The sequence below is a fragment of the Malaya genurostris genome, chromosome 2, assembly GCF_030247185.1.
Source record: "Malaya genurostris strain Urasoe2022 chromosome 2, Malgen_1.1, whole genome shotgun sequence".
Taxonomy (NCBI): Eukaryota; Metazoa; Arthropoda; class Insecta; order Diptera; family Culicidae; genus Malaya; species Malaya genurostris.
The window spans coordinates 40233010-40251713 of record NC_080571.1 but is presented as its reverse complement, the minus strand read 5'-3'; the positions used below and the strand labels follow the sequence as shown (position 1 = coordinate 40251713).

General features: G+C 39.1%; 2 protein-coding genes and 1 pseudogene across 4 annotated transcripts in view; 2 read left to right on the top strand and 1 right to left on the bottom strand.

Moving 5' to 3' along the window:
- LOC131428195 (casein kinase I) overlaps positions 1-18704 on the bottom strand; it is a 122081-nt gene that overhangs the window by 82058 nt on the left and 21319 nt on the right. For all 3 annotated transcript variants that reach the window (XM_058591925.1, XM_058591926.1, XM_058591924.1), the window contains exon 2: positions 18436-18626. In XM_058591925.1, the coding sequence (XP_058447908.1) occupies positions 18436-18626 (191 nt within the window). The remainder of the gene's footprint in view (positions 1-18435; positions 18627-18704) is intronic.
- On the top strand, positions 8875-10438 carry LOC131428197 (uncharacterized). The gene is made up of 2 exons (XM_058591928.1): positions 8875-9759; positions 9823-10438. Exons 1-2 carry the CDS (start codon positions 9001-9003, stop codon positions 10009-10011), a joined length of 948 nt encoding a protein of 315 aa, XP_058447911.1. The 5' UTR covers positions 8875-9000; the 3' UTR covers positions 10012-10438.
- Positions 16732-18437, top strand: LOC131428196 (uncharacterized; annotated as a pseudogene).

Below are 18704 nucleotides of genomic sequence, written 5' to 3'. Positions count from 1 at the left end.
GAATGCCGGACAACAGCCCCACCAAGTTGGTGTTCACCTCTAATCCGGCAGGTACAAGACAAAGAGGAGCGCAGCGTTCACGGTGGCTGGACCAAGTGGAGCGAAACCTGGATAGTATCGGGCGCCGACGTGGTTGGAGGCAAGCAGCCATGGATCGAGTTACATGGAGAAGAATTGTTGATCAGATAAAATCTTAAAAGATGTAATATCAGAAATATATATAAGGAAACATTGGCGACGATTCGGAAACCTCAAGCCAATCGTCGGAGTGGGGCTGTCGACCGGAAACTGCGTGGTAAGATTTTGAAGACGATTAAGAGGAATCCTAATCTGTCGGACCGTGATTTGGCCAGAAAATTCGGTGCTGCCCATAGTACCGTGAGGAGAACTTGATTCCGGGAAAGAATCAAGTCGTATCGAGCTAGCAAACAGCCAAATCAGACCATAAAACAGAACAGTGTGGTCAAAATTCGTGCTCGGAAACTACATGACCAGGTGCTGACCAAATTCGACGGCTGTCTTCTGATGGACGATGAAACCTATGTCAAGGCTTACTTTGGGCAAATCTCAGGTCAAAAATTTTACTTGGCAACGGCTCGGGGGGATGTTCTAGCCAATTTTGTTTTTGACGACAAATTTGCAAGAAAATTTATGATTTGGCAGGGCATTTGCAGCTGTGGCAAAAAAACGAAATTTTTCGTTACAAATAAGACAACGGCATCGGAACTATACCAAAAAGAGTGTCTCCAAAAACGAATTTTGCCGTTCATTCGATCCCACGACCATCCCGTAATGTTTTGGCCAGATTTGGCAAGCTGTCATTACAGCAAAGTCGTTCTATTCTTGAACGACTTTGCTGTAATGACAGCATGCCAAATCTGGATTCTTGTATGCAGAGAAAGGGGTCCAGTTTGTTCCAAAAAAACTTAAACCACCCAACTGTCCCCAGTTCCGCCCTGGGCAATCATGAAGAGGAACAAAATTCGAGAATTCCTTCGAAACCGTGACGAATAATTTTATCCGTATTTTTTCTTAAAAGTATGAAGAAAGCGTATAAAAAAAGATTGTATATAAAAAGATCTTGAATTCAAAAATAAATAACTGAAATACAGGCAATTGTCTTTGTTCCAATTTTATCTAAAGCAAGCTTTAGCCTTGTGATGGTTGAGTTTGCAATGTCCGGTCAGAGCTAATATGCCGAAAAATAGACATGTTTCTGTCTATGCCTTGAATTAGTCAGTCTAACTGTGATACGGAGTTTTGAGCTCCGCAAGGGCATAGCCCACAAATGTTTACGACTGCCTTTTTCGACTCCTGCAGTCATTCAGACATTGGCACGGAAATACACTTTGACTTGCGAGCTTCCGTTCTAGTGGCCTTTTACGAAATGGGACAGGAAACCAGTGGATCAATTTTTGATTGAAATAATACCGCCGAATGTCACGCGGCTTACCTGTTCGAAGGACTTATTATAAGTTCACCAAACAGGTAAGCCGTGTGGATCGAACCAGGTGGACACAACACAGCTATCTATGCTGCTCAGGAAGAGAAATTGACTTCGAAGATCAATTTCCATTGGTGGCCGATCAGACCGGCAAGTAAAAAGACCAAGGACGCTTTCCATAATTTGATGAAAGGGATCAAACGAATTGAGACGGTTAAGATTGAGTATGTTATTTTTTAATTATTCTGTATGATTTGAACTGAAAAAGGATACATGATTTGATTGTTTTGAGAAATAGTTTGAATTTTGCTTTAAGAATTTATGATCGTAAAACTCCTTTTTATTATTCCATGTATTGAATTCAATTGTATTCAGATCGTTTAGAATTGCATTCGTTCATGTAGGAAAGATTATAGTTCTAAAACATGAGATACCTGGAAGGTATGTTTGATTAATTGAGGATCCATTCGATTCACGGTGATTGAAACGGTGTGTAATCGTAATTGCAAATCAACAAAAAACATTTTTAAGCATGTGATAGAAAATCAACACGATAGTATAATAATGTCAAATAACTGTGATTGGAATCAGATTTTTAGAGGAGGGATGATATAAGCCATATGAAATACAAATAATAGTTATTTCAAACATGTCATATTTTTTTCGCGACCTCGGGAGCAACGTAATTCAATACTTACTTCAAACAGTGCCTCATACTCACCGATCACCATTATATCAATGTACGATAAAATCGATGAATGGTACCCAAAACGGACACGGTACTTTATCATCACCATCGTCATCCATAACACATCGGTGGTCGTGTGGTGTGGACCCAATCATTTTAACGTCCTGACACGCCGATACAAAAATTGAGCACGGGAGCGATTACCGTAGGGACATATAAATCAAATTCTGTTTCCCCACCACCAATGCTAAAAATTCACCGGTCGAATACGTATACACGTATGTGAATAAAGTGACAAAGTGGTAGAGAGTGTCTACTACCTGTTGTGGTGGTGGACAGATGTTTTATAACGGTACAACATGCCGACTACCGGACGACCGACGAGGACCGTTCGATACCGAACCGGTACCAGAAGAAAATTCTCGTCGACTTCGGATGAGAGAGCATTGAAGGACAGGATAAATGAGGGGCTGCTACGCCCTCGAACGCCATACGAAATTTATATGCGAAAAATTTTACGCTATAACTGCTGTCTTGGGCGGCATCCCAAGGGAATAACTCTTCGCCCCATTCCGCACTCGGACCGTTAGGTCGATTGGTGTTTTTCTACCGTTCCGAAACCCTTTGGTACGTGGAATCCTTGACCTCTGCGCCTCTTGGCATGGGAATATGGGAATGTTTGGAATTCATTCCATTCCACCACGACGCTGCCGGTCCGATAACGATCATATTGTTCGGTTTCAATTCAACCACAAACAACGCCCCAAAGTCCTGGCATACCGGTCAAACCGGAGGATACAGGACGACGATTGCGTGTTGTTTTACAATAAATATAAAGTGAACAAAAGGATGGACTATTTCATTATTCCATTTTTATACCGGGTCGACCGCAGTTAAAACTGTGGGCATTCAAATTAGCTGTTAACTCGATTTATTTCCAGTTCGGTCGGATTTCATCGGTTTTCATCATAGAAGTGGCGGTCAATTCATCAGACAAATAGCTTTCCATTTGAAAAGTGGAAAGTGGAAAAAAAGTATACATACCGCTTTCGTCGAGTTCATGGCAAAATATTATTTTTTTATGGTTCTGAGGATTGGAGGAAAATGAAATTTCATTTTTTGATGAAGGCTGCCGATTTGTGCTGACCTTGCTAGGATATTCAACCGTAGCACGAAAGGTTTTTTTTGTTTGTTGGAATTTGAATCTGTTCGGCTTCGATTCAATGTAAAACCACTAATGCTTCTATCGTAATGATACAGTCAATAAACCAGAAGAGTTCAGCAATGAAAGTGAAATAATGTATGCAATATATACGAGAGTGGTAATTTCACTAAATATAATGATTTATCGGTCCGATTAACATAGAGCTCTGTTGTTTTATTGCAACCAACGAGGTTATGGTAAATATTGACATTTTAGAATAAATTCGAACCTGTCTTGCAGATCTAACCTTAAAATCTCGATCAGTTTGCATGTATTTATTTAGAAACCTGGTAATTTTGCTCATACTGATCTGGCAGAACTCTTTTTGTTGACGTAGGACTACATCTTTGTTTTCTATGTATACGATGCAGGCTCCAGTCGTCATCTCATATACAAAAACCATTAGTTAAAATGAGATCTGCTGCCCCTGTTCGATAGATTGTCATTAAGAATAACACATGGATCAATAAGTCTCGAGACTAAAGCAGAGATGGCGCTCGTAGTAAACCAGTAACCACGTCTTTCTAGAGTACTAACTTTTGCTTGAAACGGGTCAAAATTTTAAGTCGATCCGACCAGAAACAGCTGAGTTATCGAGGTTGGAGTAAAGTCGTTTTGTAGTTTGTTGAAAAAATGGAAAAAACCGAGTTTCGTGTTTTGATAAAACATTGTTTTTAATGGGTTAAAAACACAAATGACGCGGAACGCTCGGGTAGACCTGTGGAAGCCGTTACACCGGAAAATGTGAGTGAAGTGACAAAAATTATAATGAAAGATCGTTAAATAAAGCTCCGTGAGATTGCTGAGATGACACAGATATCATATGGAAGTGTATTTACTATCCTTCATGAAAAATTGAGCATGAAAAAGGTTTTTTCCAAGTGGGTGCCGCGATTGCTTTCGATGGAACAAAAACAGCAACGAGTCACCCTGTCACAAGTCGATGAAAACAATGGCGAAATTGAACGAATTGGGCTTTGATCTGCTTCCCCACCCCCCATACTCGCCAGAATTAGCCCCCAGTGACTACTGGCTCTTTGCTCATCTTAAAAAATGCTCCAGGGAAAAAGATTTGGCTCAAACGAGGAGGTCATCGCTGAAACTGAAGCTTATTTTGAAGCGAATGTTAAATTTTTTTTATAAACATGCTATTGAAAAATTGGAAAAACGTTGGAACCATTGTATCACCCTAAAAGGTGATTATGTTGATGAATTAAAAAAAATTTTGCAAAAAAAATGTTGTTTCCATTGTTAGTCTCGGGACTTATCGATCCATGTGTTATGTTAATATTAGATGCATCCGCTTTGAGTTTTTGCATTGCTACAAAAGTAGTATTGCACAATTTATTTTTTTCTGCGGTATTACATTTTAGGGCAAATATATTGTATCCGATTTTATCACGATTCGCTGATTTAATGTCGAATAATCGACGAAAATAATATAGCAACTCTAGTAATGAGATGATTACTGGTACCATAACCAGTGGTCAGATTTTGAACATCTATAGCTCGACCAATTTCCAACAGATTTTCGATAGCATTACGCCTACCGCTTGAAAATATCCCCTCATCGATTCCAGTAGATAAAACTACAAATTTCAGTTAATAGTGACCTATACTTCCATTGATAAGGAACAATGTCTAATTTTCCTTGTATTATGACATTACCTGACATTCTTTGAATGCGTAGCTTCTGCGGCTAAATATTGTTGAAAATAATTACCTCTGATTCGGTACGAGCGACGCACGAGATAAATCTTTCGACTGCTATCTGACTAACGCAAAGCAATAGAATTGCAGGGTCGCAGAACTGCAGAACGTTCCAAATCTTATCAATATTGACGCTAACGGAATTAAAAGGCATTTTATGAATATTGAGTTGCAGGTTTGCTATCAATCATTTCTCATAAATTTTCCGGCCGCATGTTTAGCAAGGATGACGGGTTTTTGTTGCGACATGATCACAGACGGGAGAGGGTCTTATCGCCGAAAGCAATTTCACCGAAAAGGTCACTTCGTCAAAAACGTCATTTCGCCGAAAGTAGTACAATTGTCTTATTATCGGTTTGGAAAATAAGAAAGACAATAGTTTTACACCCGTTTTGTTGACTTGGTTTTGATTCTAATGAAATGTTCTTTTGTCTCAATCTCTAGGTAACCAGTTACCGAGAGAGAGAAATATGGAGTTACTTTAATTGACGAATAATTAGTTCTAAGCTGAGGGGCAATGATAAAAGAAGGCGTTAGTTAGCTTATTTGAGTTAATAGTTGATTTTTTATTTCAGAACCGGAACGATTCTTACGAACAACTATCGCTCTATTGTAGTATTCCTTGGTAGGTTTTTGCCTCACAGTGAAATTTTGTTATGTAGCTACTCTCATCCTAACAGTTTCAAGTCAAATTTTGAGCGTGCCTTGATCTGATATTTTATCTCATACCTGGCTATCACTGTAAACGCCCAGACATTCCAACTATTTCAACTAAAACATCCAAAATAACCGAGACGTATGAACTAAAAAGAATTCAAAGGACGTTGCTCGGAAATGTTTCGTGAAGGCAAGACTGCAAAAAGATCTTGAAAGCAATCCTGACAATTGAAATAGTTTGAAGGTGGTGATGAACAACTTAGAAGCGTAAGATTGAATAACAAATTTTCGATTTCAAAAATTTTTCGATATCAGAAATCTTAAAGTTCCTACGGTCGACAAAATGTTTTTCGAGATGACACTAAAGACTGTACCAGAAAGTTCGGTTCGGTTCGCAATGGTTCAGAATCTGTCAATTTTTATGGCTGCGTCCTGTTGTTTACACTCTTCTCTAACCACTTGTGCAGTTGTTTATTCGATTTCATTAGTTTGTTCGAAATGCGTGGACTTTCAGCAGAACAACGTCGAAAAATTGTGTACAAATGATGCACAGAACGCGGACTGTCCCTGAGAAAGATAGCAAAAATAGAAGGAGTAAGTGAAAAAGCCGTGCGGAATGCAATCAGGAAGTTCGGCGAGGATAACACCTCTGAGGATAAACCGAAACGGGTCGAGAAAAAGGTCCTGCTAACCCTCAGTTGGATAAACGTATACTGAAAGGGGTTCGAGCAAATGAAGGAGGTTTCAGTTCGAAATGTGGCCAAAAAAGTGGGCACTTCGAAGTCAAATGTTCTTCGTGCTAAAGAACGTTTGAATCTTCGAACCTATAAGAAGCAGAAACAACCAGAACGTAGTCCGAAACAAGAAGCATCGATCAGGCCGTGGGTTCGAAAGCTGTACAATACGATTCTTGCTGGAAATTTGAACTGCATAATCATGGACGACGAAACCTACGTGAAACTCGAATACAAATCCTTGCCGGGACCACAATATTATACGGTGCGAGAAGGGCAAGTGTTAAACCAGTCCGAAACATCGATTGAAGTCGAAAAATTTGATAAAAAAGATATGGTCTGGCAAGGAATTTGTAGCTGCGGTAAGATTTCGAAATCCTTCGTTCATACATCAAGGAATGTTTACAAAAACGACGTCTACTCATGATTCGAAGCCACAAGGATCCTGTTGTCTTCTGGCCAGATCTTGCTACTTGCCACTACTCGAAATTAACAGTAGAATTGTATACTACCAAAAATGTCACTTTCGTCCCAAAAGACATGAATCCACCAAATTGCCCACAATTTCGACCAATTGAGGAATTTTGGGCATTAACGAAGGCACATCTTAGGAAACATGTCTCGGCAGCCGAAACCATTCAACAGTTCGAAAAAGATTGTAAAAAAGTGTCAAAACTTGTCGCCAAGAAGTACGGAATTTTATGAGGAACGTTCGCAAGAAGGTGCGCCAGCTAGTCTACAATGGCTAAGTAGCAAATGTTGAGAATAATATTCTGTTGTTGTAGTCTAATATTATCAGTATATCGAATAAAATTTGAATATCTAACACTTGTGAATTATTTACAGCAAAATCAAAGTGCGTCCATACTTTCTGGGACAGTCTTTAGATCTTAACGTTCCATGCAATTCTAAGACATTTGACATCAAACAAAATTTTTCGATTTCGGAAATTTCATGTTACCACCTCCGCCCCCTTCCTACGAAATTAGAGAAGGCCCCAAAATATTGGCATCCTAAAATACTCTATATGCTTTATGCTTTTCCAGGTATTCCTCGTATATCAACGCAAGAAATTTGATCTTTTGAAAGTTAGTACTTCGTCTTTTGGATTTGATAACGATAGTAACATTTTATTGTAGAATTCAGTAAATTTCGGCATATTACCATGACATAAGACACTGACTCTAAACTCTGCCAAAATTTACAACAGCACAAATTTTCTTGCTTGCATAATATATTGACGAGGTCAGTATCATAACACCGGAAAACATAATTAGTCAACAACAGAACCGGATCCATTAGCTATATAACTTTTTCGTCAGCAAAATTATCAAGTAATAAACTGAATAAAATGCAGTGATGCAGCGGAATTCTGCAAGCGCATGGGATTCAGTTTGAAACAGAGTGAACTCTAACGAGTGAGCATGACCGGGAACATAAACTGTTCGGTTGGTAGAGCGGCTACATGCTACAGTAAATTTCCCCGATGGAAGATAAAATTTTCTGACATGCAGTTTCAGTAACGAAAGAATACTACACTACTCGGTGATCCAGCCACCCGCCGCACAGGACAACGTGATGTTCGACTAGTGCTACTACACTGAATGAACCGTTTGTTACCACTGGCAAGTCATAAAGTGTCTGAGTGGTACAGGTTCATGTAAATTAGATTTTCATCTCCATGTGCTATTGATTAAAGCTGAAACGTTGGAATCGATACTCAAACATGAATAATGCAGTTTCAGCCTGGAACTGCCCAGTTTCACGAATCATGACATAACCCCATCATTAGGAATGGTTGTATTAGTGATATTACAACTGCTGTCTTCCCTCACTATCGCGTGAAACCCATTACGTGTATCTTAACGAGCCAAAAAGCCAGTTTTTAGGGCAAATTATCTGCTAGACTATTTCTCACCTCCACTAATCAGCTCGAAGTAAAAGACCACCAATTGCACGCCATCGGACTCTGCTCCTACGGACTGAATGGGAAGCAATCAAGAAAGGGCGGGAGGAACCGAAAAGTCAAGGCCCAAAACTCGCTTGTTTATAATGTCCCCCACTTACCGAGGTGCCTTTCCAGCTTTTACACGGCGCCTCGGATGTTACCGGCTTAGGAACGAAGATGTAACGATATGTCCGAATTTGCATAAAACATTGCACGATACTTGCTGCTGTTTCCATTCATTCTCGGTCGCATCCGTTGCGTGTCAAACGAGTGTTTTTGCTTCGATCGTCGTCGTCGTCGCAGGCGTCGATCAGCACCCCGGACGAGGAAACTTCACAATGATATCCTAATTAGAAATTTCACTGACATTCCGACCGGACCGGAGCGCGTGCGTCGTCACGAGCAAACTACGTACCGCAGTTGTGCATGTTTTCCATTGTCAGTCACAAGGTTAGGTTTGCTCAGTAATTTAAATTCTGCATAACCGACGGATGACGGAGTCAACAGTTGGATAAACAAACGTGGGATGCCGCGGCCACTGCTATTGAATGGCATACATATAAAACATCGCCCGTACGGTGGGAAGCGACATTTCCAATCAGCATCATCGGAACCATGTCTTCGTCCATCCCAGCACTAACGGTGGCAGCTGTGATATCCTTCTTGCTGCTAGGTCCCGAAACGTCGGAGGCTTTCGTTTGGAGCTGGATATGGCCATTTACGACGAGCACGACACAATCCTCGGCCAGTTCCACCGACGGTAGTGGTTCCGGTGGATCGAATTACGTTATTTCAATTGGAAATCGGGAGAATACCAACGCCTCCGTAACCGATTACGGAACCATGATCACAAATCTGCAGATTAATTTGGCTCGATTCAATGGAAGTTCGTTAGTCAGTGTTGGTGCTGCTGGGGACGTACTGAGCAATACAATTAACTCCGTCACCGAGGAATACCGAACCCAAGCGGAAGCCGTTGTCTCCAGTCGTTTGGCGTGGATCGCAGAAACGGTTGGTGAAGCGGAACAGTACGCCGGTGAACTGCAACAGAATGAAATGCCAGCATTGCTCGGTGCTTTTTCGGAAGATACTCGCGGAAGTGTTCAAAATCTGAAGGAATCTGTACGGGAGTGTTTGCACCGGGAAGTAGATGTGGAAGAAATGCTGCAATCCGTGACCAACCATAGCCAAAATGGGTGCTTACAATTGAAAATCAGCAATCTGTGGCAGCTACAAGACACTGCCAGAAGCAATCTAACTAAATTTCTGAACACCTTGGATGAAGAGGAGGATCTCGTCGAGCATTGTGTGGACATTCAGGACGAATTCGACGATGAGATTAGTGATTGGTACGCAGTGGCTTGTATTTCTTCGGTAAGTTCGAGAGTTTCCGATGGAAGTTGATTTGATGATTAAACATCGTTTTTTTTTTGTTAGGTCCTACTTGGAGTGCAAACCGAAACCTTCAAGTTAGAGTTCACTGTTAGTCAACTGACGGCGGAAATTGATCCGGTTATGAGTCAAGCGAAAGCCAGTCTACTAGAGTGTACCGCAGATCTGGCCTCGTATGCTTTCAAAGTGTCATTGGGACTTCGTCAGTGGATCCACGTGTGCAATCAGAGATAAACAGAATTTGCTGAAATGAATGAACGGCTTTTTTCATCCAGCGGGAAGTTTCTACGTGAGATGATAGATTTATCGTAATCGCTAAGCAAAATAGTTCTCAAGTAACAAGTTGTTTCGTATTTTCGAAACACACAAAGTAGGATGTTTCGTCTATATAAAACCCGTTAAATTCTAATGAGGGCTAGTTTTTAATAATATATATGACATCAATTATTTTTAATTTAAGAGATGAACAGTAATAACAATCCGTTTTTTTTATTAGAACTTGTCCGTCAATAAATTTCCGATCTAATGGACAGACGGTCACCATTTAGTGTGGTAGTTATTGTGCTTTCAGTGATGCTACATTTTAGAAAATTTGAAACTATGAAGAAAAAGAATTTCGTGTGTTAATAAAACACTGTTTTTTTCCTTTCTCATATGGAAAGACTATGTATTCACTATTAAATGAACCATTCGACTCAGTTCGTCGAGTACGCAACATGTTTGTGTGTGTATGTGACGAAAATGTGCACTCGATTTTCACGGAGATAGCTGGAATGATTTTCACAAACTTAGTTACAAATGAAACGTCTATTGGTCCCATAGCTTGCTATTGAATTTTATTCGGATCGAACTTGTGCAAAATGTTTAGAAACTTTAAAAAATGGGCTTTTGATTTTCTTAATCGATTTTCTTCAACTTAGATTCAAATTGAAGGCCTTAGGGCATATTCGGGAGTGTTCTAGTTCTAGATGCATAATTTATGTCAATTTTAATATTTAAATCTGTAAATTATAATCAGACAAACTGGAAGCCCCAGCAGCGTTTTACTCGTGTTTCAAAAATACAAAAAATAGACAGCAGTGTACACCAGTTTTAAATTTGACAGTAGAACTGTTCGAATATATAAAACTAGAACAGCTTGCTGGAGATACGTTTGTTCCAGTTTCAGTTTTATTATAGATCTGTCATATAAAACTTCCAGCTGCTGAATTTCCTTTTATAGTCCCATAGTCTGCAATTGAATTTCATCTGGATTCGATTTCCGGTTCCGGAGTTACGGGGTAAAATGTGCAAAATAAATTTAGAAAGTCCGTTCATCCTATTTTCACTACACGGAAAGACCGAAATCAGCATTTTGGCGAAAAAATTAGTTGGTTTTCTGATTTTTTGAGACTACTAAAAAAATCTTACATTTGCTAATTTAGATTTTTAATTCTCATTCCTTGGATAATAATAAAATATTCGTTGAAATGACTATTTTTTAGTTGAATTCACAAATTAAACGTGCTGTCATTTCTTAGCTAAGGCACACTTCATTTCCATTCAACTAATTTTTTTAGTTGAATTAGAGAAATAAAACGTTGTTTTCAACCAACAAAAATGGATGAATTGGCTTCTGCAATTTGCAGGTTAATGGCGCACTGTCACCGAAAAAACGTTAACACCGTAATGACTACTAGCCACTGGATGGCACACTACTAACGAGAAGAATTTTTCAGTCGCGGTTGTCTTTTCTATATTGGCAGGTATAAATACGATGTTGTATTGGAGAAAAAACATAAACGAAATATACACTTCTTTTTGAATTTTTTTTTCTAAATCGCTGTTTTGTTCATTCGACTTCGCGAAATCGACACTCTTACTGAAAACTTTAAGCACCCGGAAAACAAAAACCGAATACAAGTAGTACACCGGCCCGGAAGGTTGGAAGATACAAAAAACTTCATTTGATATATACAATTAGAGTGCAACATTCGAAACTCACTTCACTGTTCGCACAATCGCTTCAAATGCGCACCAATTCTGAATAAATACACTTTCCACTAACAGTTTACGGCATTTTTACATATCGGTTTAGAAATTTAAATATGGATATATCGTAACACATGCAAAAAACATCTAAACAATTTGCAAGCAGTTTCAAAAAGACTGTCCCGCTTAGCTTTTTAATGAATTGTTTTGCTTTGACACTTCTCATGAGTTTTTGGCTAGTACACTTGGTAATAAAACCAGTTTTATTTTCGTTTTTTTTTGTGCTGTCCTTCAGCAATTATGGTGATAGATAGAAACAAATTTTCTGATTTTAATAACAAAATTAGTTGTCATTGAGAATTTCGTGTTGTATTGAAATATTGCTGGTTTGTGTCCAGGATATTCGCTAACTAAACACAGTCTCTAAAAATAAGAGTTTTTTCCAGCAAAGTAAATTCTCAATTTAACAAATTTCATAGTTATTTTGGAATTTTTTTTGTTAAAATCAACTAATTCAAAAACAGTTATACGAATTAGGCGCAGAGCTAATTTCGGTCGTTCCGTGTAGCTTAGGTTCAAATGAAAGGTATTACAATCCCATAGAATGGGGACGGGTATAGAGTGATGGGTTAGTCGATGCCTTTCACGCAGCCCACATGGGTTCGATTCCCAACTCCGTACATAGAGTCTGAAAGTCTTTCTGGCTCGAAGAGGCGAATGACATTATGGTTAAAACCTCTATAATCAAAACAAAAAAAAATCCCATAGAACTCTACCGAATTTCATCCGAATACGACATCCGGTTTCGGAACAATAGGGTGAAGTATAGAACGAAAAATCAGAAGAAACCTAAGAATTCCTATAAACTTGAATCAAAACTTTTAACAAATTTTAAAGTATGCTAATGTATGCTCAAACAAACTGTTCTGTTCTTATTCACGATGCAAATAAAAGTTTTTTGAGGAATCCCGGCTCTTCGTTCCCGGTTCCGGAAGTACCGAAAAATGTGATCGTGTACTCCAAGCCGGAAATCACTCTAATTGCTCAGAAACGGCTCAAGCGATTTTCACAAACTTAGATTCAAATGAAAAATATTATGTTCCTATAAGTAAGTGTAACATTTTGTCCGGATCCGACTTCTGGTTCCTGACTTATAGGGTTAAATGTGTTCGAAATTGCAATCCGTCATTCAGAGCGATAATGCAAAACAAGGGAAAATTCCAAATTTGGCTCAAAATTGTTTCAATTTGTAGGTTGTTTTAGTTGCTGGTCAAACGAACCGATTTTAGCTACGCCGGTTCAGAAAGTCCCGGAAATAGTGGTATAAAATTCAAGAATGGAACTCTCCTCGTTTCCTCAGAGACGGCTGAATAGATTTTCACAAATTTAGAATCAAATGAAAGGTTTCATGCTTTTATAGACTTTTGTTTGGATGCGACTTCCGGTTCCGGAACAATAGTGTGAAGTGTGCTTAAAATTTATAACGTCATATAAAGCGAAAATGCAAAAGAAAACGAAGAATTCCTATAAACTTGAATCAACACTTTTTATAAATTGATAAGGTTATGCTAGTGTATGAACGTTGCTGCGCAATGGCAAAATTCCATGAATTCAAATCAGAATTGCAAACAATTCCACCACATTCACCAGATTTTGCCCCTAGCGACTATTTTCTGTGCGACTATCGGCCCTTTTCACGGCTAGAAATTGAGAAATTCGAAATAATATGATCAACACTAAATTCTGATTGTTTCTTCTGGTGACCGTTAAGACCGCCCATTCTGGTTTAAGCACTGTACTAAAAAAACTTTCTATCGAAGCACTTAGAACTGACACGTTGATGAAGGTTGTCAATAGCATACTGAAATACTAGCGGGATTCTCCGATACTTAATTTTATTATTTTCAGCAAAACTGAAGAAAAAAACTTACATTCTGCCAATTTAATGTTAAAACATTTTGAAACCAAAAATGTACATTGTCGTTACAGAAATAAGGTTATTTTTTGCCTTTCTCTATAGAAAGGTATTAGAATTGCTGGAAAAATCGACTTTCGAACGGAGCCTCGGAGACCCATAGTGTTATATACCATTCGACTCAGTTCGACGAGATCGAAAAATGTCTGTGTGTGCACTTTTCGAAGATATTTTTACCGCGCAAGTTTCTCGGAGATGGATGAACCGATTTTAACAAGTCTAGGCCCGTTTTAAGGTTATTGTTTGGCCATTGATCAAGTTCGAAGATCAAATGGCTGTGACTTTTGGTTCCGGAGATATGATGGTAAAAGTGACGTAACTGACAAAACGCGTTGTTTTTTTACCTCGCAAGATTCTCGGAGATGGCTGAACCTATTTTAACAAACTTAGGCTCGTTTGAAAGCTACTATCGAACCATTGATCAAGTTCGAAGATCAAATGGCTGTGACTTTTGGTTCCAGAGATATAATAGTATAAGCGACGTAACCGACAAAATACGTTGAATTTTACCGCTTCCAAAATCGAAAACTATTTTGATGCCAAAAGTCTCAAAACTGCATAAAACGTCGAAATTTAGTGTCTTCAAAAAAATTTTTTTGAACTCAGGTGGGCTGCGTGAAAGGCACCAACCTACCCATCACGCTATACCCATCCCCTAATAGAAAATTTGTAATTTTAACAGAAGATTTTAAAATTCTAGAATTTAAAAACGGTTATTCTATGCTATTGAAAATATTTATAAAGTGTCACCATTATTATTCCGCGATCAAGTCTTATGGTACAAAAAATACTTTTAGCATAATTAAGTAATACTAAAACCGTGCACATTCGTTTTACAAGTTACAAGAATCTCTTTACCTTGAAATCTTGCCATAAGTTCTCATTTACTCAAAATACGCCTGCCGAAAAGGGATACAGCATTTCTCAAACGCCTTTACCGGATTAACGATAGGAAACAGAATATTTTTTTTTTTCGAAGAGCGGTTCGAATGAACAAGCAAAGTATTTTCAAGAAGGATTACTCTGTTGTCGGAAATTTTTTTTGACTATGTAAAGTCTCTATTCAGTATTGTTTGGCTAATCATCATGAATAGATTAACTCCAGAACGCTTCCAAATCGTGGAAATTTACTTTTAAAATCAGTGTTCACTTAAAACTGTTTATAGGGCACTTCGTGAATTTTATGGTGCACATAATCGTCCATCTGAGTCCACAATAAAATTTCGATCTACATTTACTTTTTTAGATGCCAAGCCATCGACAATAATGATAAATGTACTGTTTGGAAAACGTTACAGAACAATGATCAATGAATTTTTGTTGACAAATCTTCAATATATGGATGTAGATGAAATGTGGTTTCAACAGGATGGTGCCACTTGTCATACTGCGGCCGAAACAATCGACTTATTGAAAGAACATTTCAACGATATTATTTCGAAAAAATGGACCGGTGAATTGGCCTCCGCGTTCGTGTGATTGATGCTTTGGCAACCAATATTCAGCGTGTCATTGATGAAATACGTTCTCACATGCTTGAAAGTGGTCGAAAATTGGAACTGTAGAATAACTTTTGTGAAAAATAGTCGTCGCGGCCATATGCCCAAAATCATATTTGAAATTTAAATGCCAAGAAATTATGTACCAAATAAAAATATTGTGGCCATTTAATAATTTGACATGTGTTTTATTCAAATTTCAAATCAGTAACCTCTAAAAAACACACCCTTTAGAACTGAACTCTAAACTTGAACTCCGAATCTGAACTAAGCAAAGGTCCGAATTCAATTCCAGCACGCAGGTTCCGAATTCTGGAAACGAGTTCTGAAACTGGATTTAAGAAATAAATTCAGAGACTGAGTTCAGTACGTAAACTGATTTCAGGAAGTAATTTTCAAAACTGAATTCAGGAATTAAATTATGGTTTCAAAAACAGTTCCAAAATTCTGGTTCGGAGTTCAGATCTAAAATTTTGTTCCATCATCCAGACCTAGTATTTATATTCTCAATTTCGCTCCAGAATTCCTAAACAAGAATTTCTAAACCAGTTCCAGAAATCTAGTTCCAGAGCTTAGAACTAGGATTAAGTTTTTCCTGTATTCGGGAATTAGATCCTGATACTGAATTCTTAAACTAAATTTGAAATTAAGGTAGCGCTTCGCCGTGGTCAGATCGAAACGAGACAACTCAATGCTTCCTCTTGCTTTGTCGTCGAAATTTCACCCTAAATTTCAAATATCTCCAATACTAACCCGATTCACGAAAAATCAAAAACACACGATTGTAGATATATGATTTTACTATGCATTTAGCGAAAAATATGCGTTAGAAAGCATTTCTTTCGCGAGGTTTCGTGCGAGTTTTGTTAAATATTTTGTTTTCTTGTGTGTTGACATTGTGAGTGTGCGAAGGAATAAGGAAAAACTCATTTATTTTTACAACTCGCGCGAAATCTTTCGATAAAAACGTTTATCAGGCACAATTTATATACGAATCGATAGAAAAACTAATTATCTAGAATCGTATATTCTTGGAATTTCCGTTTTCTTCTCCGTTCTCTCCAAATTTTGGGTAAAGTGCGTGAAACCCCGGGATAGGCAGCGTATTTCATCTGACCACGGCGAAGCGCTTAAGTTCAGAATTCAGGTAGACTATAACCCAGGTTCTGAGCTCAGTTCCAAGATTCAGTTTTAGAATTCACATCCTTTCCTTTTTTTATATATGTTTGATGGAGTTTATTGCACTGTAAACACATCACGATTTATGAAAATAAGCAACATGGAAAATTTGAACCAAATCTAAATATAGGAAAAAAAATCGACCTCAGAATTCAAATAAGTTGCGAAGTATTGAAAATGATGGATTTTTATACAATGGAGAATGTTTGTATGAGAACACCAAGAAAGTTCATTGAAAAAAAAAAACCCAAGGCACATATCACCAACTGTTCAAATATTCATTCCTGATTATAATTCAATGAAGCAGGCAACGAGTGTCATTTAGCGAGTAGATAAAAACCTAACCAGACCATGATTCGTGCATCTTGTAACCACCTAGCAATGGGTGAATATCGTCGTCACATTTGGATTATTCTGCTGGGGACCCTGACATTTGTAAGTACTTACTAGATTTCGATACCAATAACAATTGAGTACATGATCATTTAAGGGTTTTTGGTTAAAGCGGAACCGTTTATATATTTATATATTTTGCCTAATTTTCATTGCGCTTCGCCATCTACTCATAAGTGCTGTGGTAGTTCAAATTGAACTGCCATCACCACCTATCAGGTTAGATTGAACCGATAAACAGACTTTAATCTGACGAAGCCGAAACGTGAACAAAACTAATCGAATACATACTTCCTTCGTTCCTAGGGGATACCTTCTCTAGCGAAACCATTCTTTTTCTGGCCATGGTCAATCGCTTCGAACAACAATAAAGGTAGTTCCAGTACGAGCACACCGAGTACGAATCGAACTCCATACAATGTTTCCATCTCGATCGGAAACCGGTCCAACACGACGGCCGGAGTGGATGACTACGGGACAACCGTCAATGGATTGACCATCAACTTGGCACGTTGGTGGGGTAATTCATCGTTCGATGCCGTTCCAGTCGGTAGTAACCTCAGTGACGATGCCATCACAGTCAGTTTTAGGATTCAACCGAATTCATCGCTGGAATTCGATGACACTGCAAATGCAACGGAAGTGCGGCGCAAAAAACGTTCTCTACGAGAAGATTTTTCCGCCAATCCTTTGATGCCGTTGATCCCTAGCTTCCCGATTCCACGGATAAATGCATCGCACATTTTGATTAACGACAGTCTAATGCCTCTTCCAGAGACGTTGTTAAATGTAACAGACAGGTCGAATTCGACAGAAGATAACACCTTGCAGCTACCGTGGGAATTTGTCGGGCGGATTATTAACAGAAAACTTTTCCCGATCAAATTACTGGATCCGTTAATAGAATTCCTATCTCTGCAGTATAATTCGACGGCCAAACTGACAGTTGACAAAAGCTTGAATTCGTTTACCGGGCTCCAGCAGCTCAGCTCAACGTTCGTAGATTAGGCATTGAATTTCACCGAAAATCGAGCTTCACTGGGAATTCAGAACGTGATAAGAATGTTCAATGTACTGACAAGAACACGGCAGCAATGCGTTGGGGAATTTCCCGAAGATTTCGGACAGCTCGTCGTTCGGAAGGCAACCGACTGTGTTCGCAATAGCTGGAACACTGTAGAGCTACTTGTAAATCAGTTCCGTGACACGGTTTCGACTACTGAAAATGTTTACGGTGGGTGGTTGGCCTCCCTTCTCAACGGATGTAATGCGAATGCATTTACCGGAGTGGACGATTCGGAACGAGAAACCGCCCAACGAAGATGTTATGTTCAGGTAACAGTTAGGATTAATTGCAACAATACTTCTGACACAGATTGATGTTTTGGTTGTTGCAGACTACTGCCGGTTCCGTCACAGATGCCGTCTTCGAGCTTCCCCTGCGTTGGGCCAACTTGACTGCCCAGACAGCCCGGGCCGTGGCCAATTTGCAACCGGATGTGGGCATATGCATTGCTAATGTAGGCACCGGTATGGCATCCATCCCGACCAACTTTTTGCTTAGAATAGCTTTGTGTGCAATTATACCGTGATGATAATAAGAGCTAATAAAATAAAAAGTAGGATGAACAGCAAACTTACCCAGCCTCAGTTCGCCGAAGTTGCCACAGCCGATCTTTTTGCCGACCCGAAAGTTCGGTCCGACCATGAGCACGCCGGACGACGAACTGACCGAGTGCCGGGCGGAGTACATGCTGCTCCCACCACCCCGGGCGGTGCCTCCTCCGCCGCCAGCTCCGGCCGTGGTCGATGTTCCGGCACCGGGAACTCCACTGAAAGTAGAAAGAAAAACAGAGAAAAAAAATTTGTTAGTTAGTGAAATTATTGTGTAGGCCCATTTTCCCATTGCC

Bases quoted from the DNA above. Each gene is read 5' to 3' on its own strand.
- LOC131428197 (XM_058591928.1), top strand. From the start codon at position 9,001: ATGTCTTCGTCCATCCCAGCACTAACGGTGGCAGCTGTGATATCCTTC. The intron at 9,760-9,822 runs GTAAGTTCGAGA...TTTTTTTGTTAG, and splicing joins CAGTGGCTTGTATTTCTTCG to GTCCTACTTGGAGTGCAAAC.